Source organism: Manacus vitellinus, unplaced genomic scaffold (assembly GCF_001715985.3).
Source record: "Manacus vitellinus isolate BGI_N305 unplaced genomic scaffold, ASM171598v3 scaffold_29_pilon, whole genome shotgun sequence".
Taxonomy (NCBI): Eukaryota; Metazoa; Chordata; class Aves; order Passeriformes; family Pipridae; genus Manacus; species Manacus vitellinus.
Window position 1 is genome coordinate 8,978,531 of NW_021940207.1, and position 11,167 is coordinate 8,989,697.

Below are 11,167 nucleotides of genomic sequence, written 5' to 3' on the forward strand. Positions count from 1 at the left end.
CAATTGTAATTATTGTGGAATTATTCCACAATTCATTCTTTAAAGATCTACCAGTAGTAACAATTATTCAAATATTCCAATGAAGCAGAAGTGGAGAAGAAACTAGTAGAATTACAAAAAAAAAAATCATATTGAGACCATAATAAGATTATAAAATGTCCTATTAGCCTAAAAAATAAACATATTTTATTATAACAGAATAAAGCAAGGAAAGAAAAACCCGATTTTCAAAATTTAAAGAAACATATAAGTGCACTATACACAGTGTTTTGAAAAATGCATCACCAATAACTGTACCCCTAATCCTACAGATAATGCTACTGAAAATGACCAAGTGTTATGCAATATGTGGACAGCACCTCACAGACACTCACCGATACGCAGGTCTTTCTGCAAAACACTTTTATCATAAATGTAGAAGGATAACCACTGGAATGTTCTTGGAATCTCAAAGTAAAACTCTTCCCCAAAATAAGGGCTGAAAAGGAAGACTCAAAGTTAAAACAGAAAGCACTTTATGCCACTTATATCGAAGCTGTACACTAAAATGCTGCATTTTTACTGCTGTGCCAGACTGTGGCCTGTAGCACTACACTCACCTGTCAAAGCCATTCCCAGCCATTTCATTACAAGAACACCCAGTACCACTGCAATGCTGCAATGCCTCAGGTATGCACAAGAAAGGAAAAAATCAGAGCACACACACAGAGAAAGTGTTGTCTCCTCTGCAACTTCTATTTTATTTTTCTGTCCTGAAATTATTCTAGTCGGTTCTCTACCCAGCTCAGATGACTTCCTGAGACACTCACAGGTTAAATAACACTAAAACACAATTTACTTAATTACTGCAGTTACTGACATTTGCTCAGCTCTGACTTCCATGTCAAACTTGCTGCTCAAAGATCCAGACTTGTGGAAGGAAGCCCTAAGCATTAGAAACCATAAAATAGAACAGTAAAAAAGAGAATGTTAATTTCAAATACACATGTTCTCCCTCACACTGAAATGGTCACCACATTTCTGCATCTAGTGAAGTTCAGTATAATGTTTACAGTTCACCCTATTTAGTGCCATTTGCATGTCCCTCTACAGAAAAGGCTCTGGGTTCCTCTGTGTTACAAATCTTTCATACAACGTGTTGGTACCTTCACTCACGGAATTTATATTCCCACTAAACTTAAGGAGTACTTATTGATGGAACCAGAGCCAGCAGTCAGAACACTGTTTCAAGGCTGAACAAAACCACAATGCTGCTTGTGTCACTGTAAGTGGTGAGTTCTGAAAGTCAAGTGCATCCACAAACAAAACTGCTATTTTAGAACAACTGAATTCTTAAAAGCCTTAAAATATTTTCAATTCCAACATATTAACATCACCAGGGAAAGGTGTTCAGGTTCATGAAACTAATTTTATGCAGTAAAGTACTGTGATGACAGTTATACCACACCCAGAAACAAAGGTTGGGGGTTTTTTTGTTTCCCAGTGAAGTACCATTCTGACACTGTTGTATTACTAAACTAATACAAACACACTTATTTTTGGAACAAGCAGTTCACATTATTACCTACTCAAAGGATATCAGGAAAAATAGGCCACCATCCGTATTCTCTTCCCTCCAAAACAATCACAGAAAAAGAAAACACCATCCAATGCTTAAGGACAACGGATCATTAAAAAAGTTAAAACTTATAACTAACTTAAAAAAACTTAAAAACTTCTGGGAAAGAACACAGTTGAAAAATCCAGTAATGCAAATGTCTAGGACAGATGTTTAGAAACAGGAGCTTTAACTGCAGGAATTCACGATAAGGAATTTCACAAGTGAAAATGTTCCTTTCGCTCAAACACAAACCTTTTACCACAGGCTTCAAAACAGGCAAATCAGGATCAGCCTTCGCACTACACTGAGAAATAATGTAAGAATTCTCAGTTGAAAAATTCACTTGCAGTTTCTCAGCTACCCATTTTTTCCCCCCTTTGTTAATAATTTCAAAGCCAACCAACTCTGCTTTGATTTCAAGGGCCAGGTTCTGCTCAGCACCATGACTGAAGGTACAGGCTCATGAGCGTTACCTTTAGCAGCAGGGCAGCCCTAAACGACCTCGACTTCCTTATTACCATCACTGCTCACTTTAATTGTATTGACACAGTAACTCAGACCAAAAAACGATGAGATAAAGGCTTATTTTAAACTTAGGTCAGTTCCACATTATGGTTTCCCCACCAGCTATACAAATAATAGCTGCAGCAGAACAAACAGAGAGACACTACAGCGGAAAGAGGGAACAGGGGGAGAACGAGCTGGCACTGCTGTCAAGGGAAACTGCTCCTGGCTCAGCTTCAGTCAGACATCCTCAGAGGAACACCAGACTGCACATCAACCACTGCCTACCACCAAGGGTTAAGTCCTTATTCTTGATGGATCTATGTGCCTCCAATTATAATTAGTCTGGGATGAAGACTATCAGCAGAGACTTCCAAAAAACATTTTACCACCTGTATCTTATGGCTGAAGAGAGCAAACTTCACAACTACATGTATCCCCCCCTCCAGCCACCAATGAATGAAATGAAAAACCATTAACAATCACTATTATTATTTTGACTTCAATATTACACAAAGCCTCAGAGGCTGCAAGCAAGAGCAGGTCGACAGTATGAACATAAGCAGAAGGTAACACAGTTTTTTTCACGTTGATACATTTTCCTTAGCCAAATTAACACCACTGCTTTATGAATCAGCTGTTGATTATTCTCTAGCAAAGTATGAGGCAGAGGGAGAGACTTTAAGGTAGAGAATACAAAGGATTAATAAAGAAATTCTTAGGTGGATACAGAACTGGCTGACTGGGTACAATATAGGTTAAACCAATGAGGAATAATTAAAATGGAGAACTTACTCATCCTGTTCCTCAGGGATTCAGTCAGTTTAGTACTTTCATTTGTGACTTTGATGCAAGAACTTTAAAGAGTGTGACGGATACAAAATTAGAAGATAGTGCTAATTCAAAGGAAGACCAGACTGTCATACAGGAAGAACTGGATTACAGTAATACAGGAGATTAAATTTCAGTGTGTGACACACTCTTCTGCTCTTCCCTTCTTTGCTGCATTAACTCAGCAGTTCTGTGACAGGAACTGACCAATGCCCCACGATCTGTCAGTTGATGGAAGCAACAGTTACATCAACAAGAGAATTCATTTGTGCTAAAATCTGGTATAATCTTGCACCGTAACAAAGTTCAGTTGGAAAAAAAAGAAACTGAATTTAGTTTAAATAAAAAAAAAGGAAAAAAACCAGGACACATACATACCATAACTCCCCCCTCCCCCCAATTCCTCATATTTGACCACAGACATTTGAGGAGGCTCACGGATGTTTTTTAAACTTTCCAACGGAAAAAAATTCTCTTTCTTCAGAACACACAGAAATCCCACACCATGTCAGGAAATATTTCTTGAGTCATTAGCCAAAATATCCCTCTTTCACTTCAGTATTAATGCTTGTTTTTCTAACTTTGGAAAGTCATTTATTTTACATCTGCACTCTAACAAGTCTCCCAGTGCTAATGGAAGCTCAAATCCATTTGCACATTTAAAAAAAATACACTTCTTGATAGTTTCCAATCACTGTAGCCAAAACTAATTTTGATTCTATTGATAATTACTTCCACAGATGTTTAACTAGCGGATATTCATAGACTAAAATTTAGATTACAGCTTGTATAAATTTGCAACCCATAATACAGTGACAGATTGTGAATTATGTGTGTAAGAAAAAGCAAGCAAATAATACAAAAGAAAACTATGAAATTCAAAGTTGTATCTATGACTAAAATCACACCTTACTGAAAAGCAATTTATAAAGTTTTCAGACTAATAAGAGATTGGAGCTTTCATCTCCTGTTCCTCCTCTAGGTTAGTACAGTATTCTAGTTTAACACAGCAATAAGTACCAAGATGCTGTAATTACTGCATACACACCAGCAATCAAGTGTAAGCATCCAGCTCTGGTTGCTGCTAACACAGGATGAGTTATTTTATTACATTTCACCAGTTTGTTTGGAACCCAACTCGTGCTGTGAATACAACTTAGCACAGCTCTAATTCAGAGGATGAAGGAGTTACCTATGAAGTAACCTACTCCTACAATGTTCTCAACTTCAAAATATTAATTTCTTATCACCTGAAAAATTCTCAATTTGAGAGGGAGGAGGCATGAGTGTTATTTGAGGCCTTTCTCTCCCCAACTGTGTTTTGTTATAGTGAGACTTTCTTCTTAATTTCCTCTGTAAAGTACTAACATCATTGTTCTCATTTAATCAAGTTTCAGTTTTAAAACTTCAATACTATATAAAAAAAATTGCATGAATCTAAGGTATTTTATCAAATGTTTTACTATGCAACTAATACTTCTTTTATTATAGGGTGACGCAAGTATATAAATTTAATAGTTCTTAAACAGAACGCAATAAAAATGTCTGCCAAAACATCATATTTAACAGGTCTTGTTTCTAAGCATGGCAGTAACTTTTAGGGTTTATATGATTAAAATATCAAAAATTGGACAGCAAAGTCTTTCTTTTTCAAAGATATGCTGGGTTGGGGGTTCTTTTTTGCTCATCAAACTACTGTCTATTTTAAGGTGAAATGTTTTCTCCTTTATCAGTACAGTCTCTTTAACATTATTCTCTGAAGGATTACTCAGTTGAGTTTGTTTGGTAATCAATCTCAACTGCAGACAGGAAAATTCTGAAAATTTTATGAATCTGACTACAGCAATTACAGATCAGGAAAAAAGCAAATGCCACATATTTTCTTTTCATGCAGAAGCATAAGGAGGCTTTGAAACAATGTTCTGAAAAAGTAAAACTCCCTATTTAAGTTTGCCATGTGAGCAATATGCTGTTCCTCACCTGGAAACATCTGGAGAGACAGCTCAAAGAACAAACATCTACAACAAAACCCCTGGAAACATGAATTAGGAAAACTTGCAAAAGTTTGAGCAGACTTTCTGGGTTTTAAGAGGAAGGTTTAATGTCACCTCCAGATAACTGAAGCTGTCGCTCAGATATTCTGAACAATGCAGCTGCAGTGATGCTTCAGTATGAGCCTCAGTGCACTTCAGTTCTGAGGTATAAAAGCACCTACATCCCTGCAGCTTTGTTAGCATGACTTTTTTGTTTGATTGTTTTTAAGGCTGTAAGACAGCAGCAGAATCTACAGGTCAGTGCTGCTCAGGGAGGCAGAGCAAACCATTCTCTGTGGGTACTGGTTACAGTTCCCAGAAGAATTTCAGGAAAGAATGAGGCCTATTCAGGGGGACATCCCACAGCACAGAAAACTCTCTTACATGGAAAAGTTCCGGTCCCTTCATTCTAGAAACAGGTTTTACCAGAAAGACACTAAGAGCAGAATTCCACCAATACAGTCCAATTGCACGTCAGAAGTAGGAAATGACACAGAGAGCAAGTATAAAGCAGATTTCTTTCCCTTGAAAACAAGCTGGTAAGAAAAAGAACGTTATGATGTCTAATGGAACAGAGTAAAGTACCAGCATTTCAGCATGCTCCATTTTAAAAGCACCATTCTACTCACAAGCCTCAATTCTGTCTTCTTTCAACTACTCTTATGATTTACACATAGCTGTAACATCTGAGTAGTTGCCACAAGTCAGGTCTCATTTTAAAGAGGTACAAGCAGAAGCACATCCACATCTTGTTTTTATTCAGAACTCGGGCAGTCTTGTTATCATACCCATTTAAAAACTGAGCTTACCTTAAAGATTTTTCAACTACCTGTGTACGAAAAACTTCTTCTTGGTCCAAGTTTATGGTACAGAAAAAGTCTCTCATTTTGTTGGGTACTAAGTGTTTGGCATCATCTGTAAATAAAAAAAAAATTACTGCAAACACTGAAGGGGGAAAACCCGCAAAATATTAGGTACAATAATTTTACAGCTTTAATGTGTCCAAAATTAATGTTTCCATTCAGTTAGCACATGCATTTCCATATTAATTTTCAATTCATAAGCTCCAAGAGGGCACAGCAATTGCTACATCCAGCTTCACGTGGAATGAGAGTCGACAGGAGACACACACACTGACTCACAAGCACCACTTCCTGCAGCACCTGCACTTTCCCTTGAGAGGTCTCATCTCGGGCTTGACCCTGCACAGCTTGCTAAATCCCAGCAGCCTGAGGTGATGTGGCATTAGGTCATAACACCAAGACATGACCTGGCTCAGCTACTGTTCACTTGGTATTTTCTCTGCAAATACTTTGGCTAAAGGAAGCTGATTAATAAGAACTTGCCCATCAAATCGTTATTTCGTTTTCCACAATGAGTAGCGGATTTTAAGTTGGCTGAACCTTTGAAAATACACCAGTCATGAGTACTGTTTTACTTTTTCCTAACTGTCTGGTCTAGTAGAAGGGGGAAATAATCACCTCTTGACTCACTGTAATATAGATAAGAACAAGCAGAAAAGGAAGTTTCTAATGAGAAAGAAAGATTGTCAACACAAGAATACAAAGATTTGCTGGGTATTCAGGCTAGGCCACTGCAATAACAGGCTGGACATAAGGCAGCCCTCTCTGGAAATGGTTGCTCCTAAGCAGTCACAGCTAGAACCAGTTCTAATGTTCAAATTGGAAAGCTCTTCTGAGATCTGAATGCCACAGGCATCGACATCAAGTTATGGCAACACTGTCCTTCAGCTAAACAGTTATTTCCCCCCCAGATATTTCCTTCCCCTCTGAATGTTTTTGAAGACAAACAGACTCTTCTCAGCTTTTATTCTGCTAAAAACCTACAAGCTTTTCTGGAACTCTCCTGGGAGAGGCTCCTAATTGGTGAGCAGTCGCTCTCTGTCCCTGTTCCACTTTGCTGTCTAAACCACAGGCAACCAGAACTGTGTTACTCTGCACTAGGTGTGAGCCAGGACCTTTCACATCCTTGCCTGCTACTGGAAATACTTCTCCCAGCATTATCATGGAATCAGCATTATCTATTTATATAAGACATTAAAAAGTAACAGGATGAAAACTATGTCAAAGTATTGAATTTTAATAACTTATTGTGTCTGAATAACAAATGACCTTTCAGAAATCAGTTTGAAACTAGATTTGAAATGTCACACATTTCTTTTTTAAAAAAATGCAGATATGAAGTACAGTGGAGTAAGCTGTATTGCTATGCTGTTAAGATGTAAAATCAGAGTTCTGTTTTTTCTCTTCTCCACAGTCTTTCTTTGTGTGTGTGTTAAATGGTTAATTTAAGCTAAATTATTACAGTCTTGAAAGTTAAGTAAGTAATGTCCAGCATTGCAAGGGTCACCTCAACTATATCAGAGCAGAGAACATGACAGTTTAACGGGAACAGAGACTGAACCTCATACATGATGTTTTCCAAGTCAGGGATAAGTACACTGATGGAAAGCATGAACAGATGCTTAAGGAACTTCCACAGTTAAAACTTGTGCTCTCAGAAGCATCAATGAGTTTTTCATCAACTCGGGTGTGGGAGAGGAGGAAGTATACATGAAATTTCTGAACACTACACTTAATGTTGACAGATTGACAGACATGAGCAGAACCTGTTCTTAATGCCATTACACTCCAAAAAGGCACTAAAGTCAAAGTCCCCCTCAAGTGAGATATTGCAGAAGAACAGGGAGAAGCATCAGATTGAACATCGCCTTAAAATTTGGTGAACTGGTTTTTTTTTAAAGCTATTTTAATAAAACACATGAAATACAAAAATCAAGTAATGAAAAAGGCTGGTAAAACCTAGAGAGCTCCTGACACCCTAAGTTTGTAATTAATAAGCATGAACTATGTGTCAGCTTCCCCTGATAAGAATCTTTATTTCTTAGTTAACACTCCGTAACTTCACCATCCTATTTTCACATGTAATATTTAAGATATAATATTATTTAATCATCATTGTAAAGGCACCTTACAGTGGACTTTGAAAGGAAATTATAGTCTCATGTTTTGTTAAGAGGAGTTAAAATTAAATATTTCTACATAATTCACTATTTTTATGCCTACCACAGTTTTTCTTACTAAAAGAAACTTTTTACACAAGGAAACAGAAGAAATGTAAGTTTTGATTTCCTAATGAGATAAAAACCTTTATTTTGTAGCCCAAGTGTCTGGCTTTAAGGCACAGACAAATTTATTGAGGTTTTTCGTAGGCAGAGGATGATTCTCAGTTCTGAGTTAAAAATAACCTCAAAGCACTTGCTCTGTACTTCACCTGACACGAGATTTCACATCTTTTCAAACACCATTTCTGTGATTGTGGGAGACTTTTCATCCATGTAAGTGGTCCAACTTTTCCAAGGGGCTTATCTGCTTTAAGAAAAAAAGGCTCAAGTCTTCGATTACACTAAGTTTTCCTTTTTCTGAGAAACCTAAGGCTATAATGGTTGCATAAAAACCAAGTATTAACAACATCAGATATCTGTTTGAATGTTTGGATTTTCAGTGCATATATGTAACATCCTTTGTAGAGTGAAAGTGTGCAATTAGTGTACACTTCTAGATGTTATGAGTCCCTGTCAGAAGACATTAATGCACATAAACACCAAAGCATTTCCTCACAGGATTAAACATTATATAGAACAATTAAATCCACTCCAGGAGCGCAGCATAGTCCAAGATAACCAAGCAGTGCTAAAATCCCAGTCTAAGTTTGAAAAAGAATGCATCCTAACTTTTGTCAAATGAGCTCTAGGAGACAACAGGGACATTTTTCAAGTGCTCCATTAAGACAGGTTTCAGTAAACAATCCAAAAATCAAAGCAAGTAAAACCACCTAAAATGTACTACCTAAATGCCACCTAAAAATGTACTACTGAATGCCATAAATGAAAACAGAAGCTAATTCTACAGCTTAAAACATTACACTGCAAGATATGCCTAAAGCTACAGACATCCACAGACCTTTGTAAAGCAGCTTTGCCATTACCTGACACATAAAATAGAGCCACCAAAAGAGTCGTCATAAAGGAAAGACAAACTTTGAGTGGACTTTTGCTGAAAACCTGCTTAAGTGTAATACATTTTCCAAAGATATTATGGGGTCTTAAACTGGTAAGACCAGTTCATCCTGCCTCTTACTTGAAAACCAGAGGCAGCAGGCTGGCTGCAAAGACTGACGCCCCACAAAACCAGGGCACCAGGGACTGCAAATGTCTTCTTCCTCAGTATTTTCACTGCTATGTAATGGCTACTTAAAACACCTTTAAGTCCATGTCTCAATTCTAAATCTGGTGTGAGGATTTGTATAACATCACTAACTTTGGATTTTACTGCCTACTTGTGTATTGCAAAACAGTATAAATAACAACTCACTGCAGATGGTGTTTTCTATACATGCAGAATTTCACAGAACTGACATTACCTCATTAAAACTACCATGCTCTCCCATGCAAGACACATGAAATGAGTCAGTGTCAAGTCCTGTAGTAGTTTAATTGCCAAGAAAGTTTAGGCACAGAAATGTATTCCACTTGTAAGAAATGAGTTACAAGGAATTCCTTCAGACTATGAACTTCAGCTTTCCAAAGTGAGGTCCGCTACTGCTAATCCCTCCAGCTCAAGGGGGATTACATTGTTACATTTGTTTATTATTGTTCATTTGAGGGTTTTCCCCTACAAAACCCAGTATTAAAATACTAGCAAGAAGTGAAAATAAAACAGTATTTGTTGTGCAAAGAAGCCAAAAGAGCATCTAAGCATCAGAGGATTCCCAAACTTACACAGCATATTTAACTCATCTACTTTTTAAAAAGTTTTTGTTTTGTAAGAACAAATAAGTGGCTTCACAATGTGATTTTCACACTATTTCAAGACATCTTTTACTGCAGCTGTTACTTCCACTCATTTTCCAAATGGTTCTTTTACGGGTTCATCTTTAGCAATCAACTTCTTATACATTCCCTGGGAAGCAGGGCATAGTCCTCTGTTTTCAAAGCTACGATACAATCAGATGCTCAATCCAGAACACACAAATGGGACAATAAAACTAGCTTCAGTGTAAGTCTCAAGACATTTTGAGTTTTGCCTTTTAATTCTTAGTGGAAAGCTTTTATCAAGTTGCTGTGTAGTCCAATGTTGACAAAACCTTATAATAAAAAATAGGAAAAATGGTGTCAAAAAATAAGTCAGCTTCAGTTACCTTCAGCAACCTACTTTTTATGTATTTCACAGGAAGCAGGTCATAGCATTCACAGGACTATGACCTGCTTCCTAGGGCATACATAAAAAGTTGGTTGCTGAAGATTACTGAAGGCAGGTTAAGAAAGTTGGGGCTGTTCAGTCTGGAGAAGAGTAGGTTGTGTGGAGACCTCACAGCAACCTTCCAGTATCCCGAGGGGGCCTACAGGGAAGCTGGAGGCCCCTCTTCCTCAAGAACTGCAGTGATAGAACAAGGAGTAATGGGTTCAAACTGAAAGAGAGGAAATTTAGGTCAAATATATGGAAGAAATTCTTTACTGTGAGGGTGGTGAGGCACTGGAACAGGCTGCCCAGAGAAGCTGTGGATTCTCATCCCTGGAGGTGCTCAAGGCCAGGCTGGATGGGGCTCTAGTGAAAGGTGTCTCTGACCATGGCAGGGGGGCTGAAACCAGATAATCTCTAAGGTCCCTTCCAACTCAAACCACTCTATGAATTCATGCTTTAACCCCGAAACTAACAGTATTCTTTTTTAAAGGCGATCTGACGTATTATTTCTGTGCTAATTGCTAACAGCAGATCTCGGTAAGTGTGTGCTCAGCCTCGCATACCCAGCAAGGCTCTACCACCAACACACCAGAGCGAGAGCAGCTCCAGCCCCGGCCCTCTGCTGTTTTCATGGCTCGGTCTATTTACTGAAGACTACGCCGCATGACGGTATTTAAGTAAACACGACTCCACTCCTCCACCAAAACTAATCCTTCAACATGTTTTCACAACCGGTTCTCAACCCCAACGCCGTGCCCGAATCAACCCGTGTCGCTTCATTCTCAAAAAAAGTCGATGGGCTGCGTGAGAAAGGAAACAAACGGGCCGCGTCCGAGCGGCATGAACGTGTTCCGATACCCCGAGGGAGCCGCCGCACATCCTGTCCCTGCCCCTCGCTCCGAAGCGCTGCCCCGCTCCCCGAGCGCTCCCCAGCG

The 11,167-nt window shown here is 38.4% G+C and overlaps 1 protein-coding gene across 2 annotated transcripts in view; it reads right to left on the bottom strand.

Moving 5' to 3' along the window:
* The window catches only part of RASA2 (RAS p21 protein activator 2), a 42,733-nt gene extending 36,853 nt beyond the window's left edge, over positions 1-5,880 (bottom strand). For both annotated transcript variants that reach the window (XM_018075020.2, XM_008925365.3), the window contains exons 1-2: positions 5,778-5,880; positions 375-478 (exon numbers count right to left, since the gene is read on the bottom strand). In XM_018075020.2, coding sequence (XP_017930509.2) covers positions 375-478; positions 5,778-5,854 — 181 coding nt within the window. In that variant the 5' untranslated portion in view covers positions 5,855-5,880. The remainder of the gene's footprint in view (positions 1-374; positions 479-5,777) is intronic.
* Positions 5,881-11,167: the final 5,287 nt, after the last annotated feature.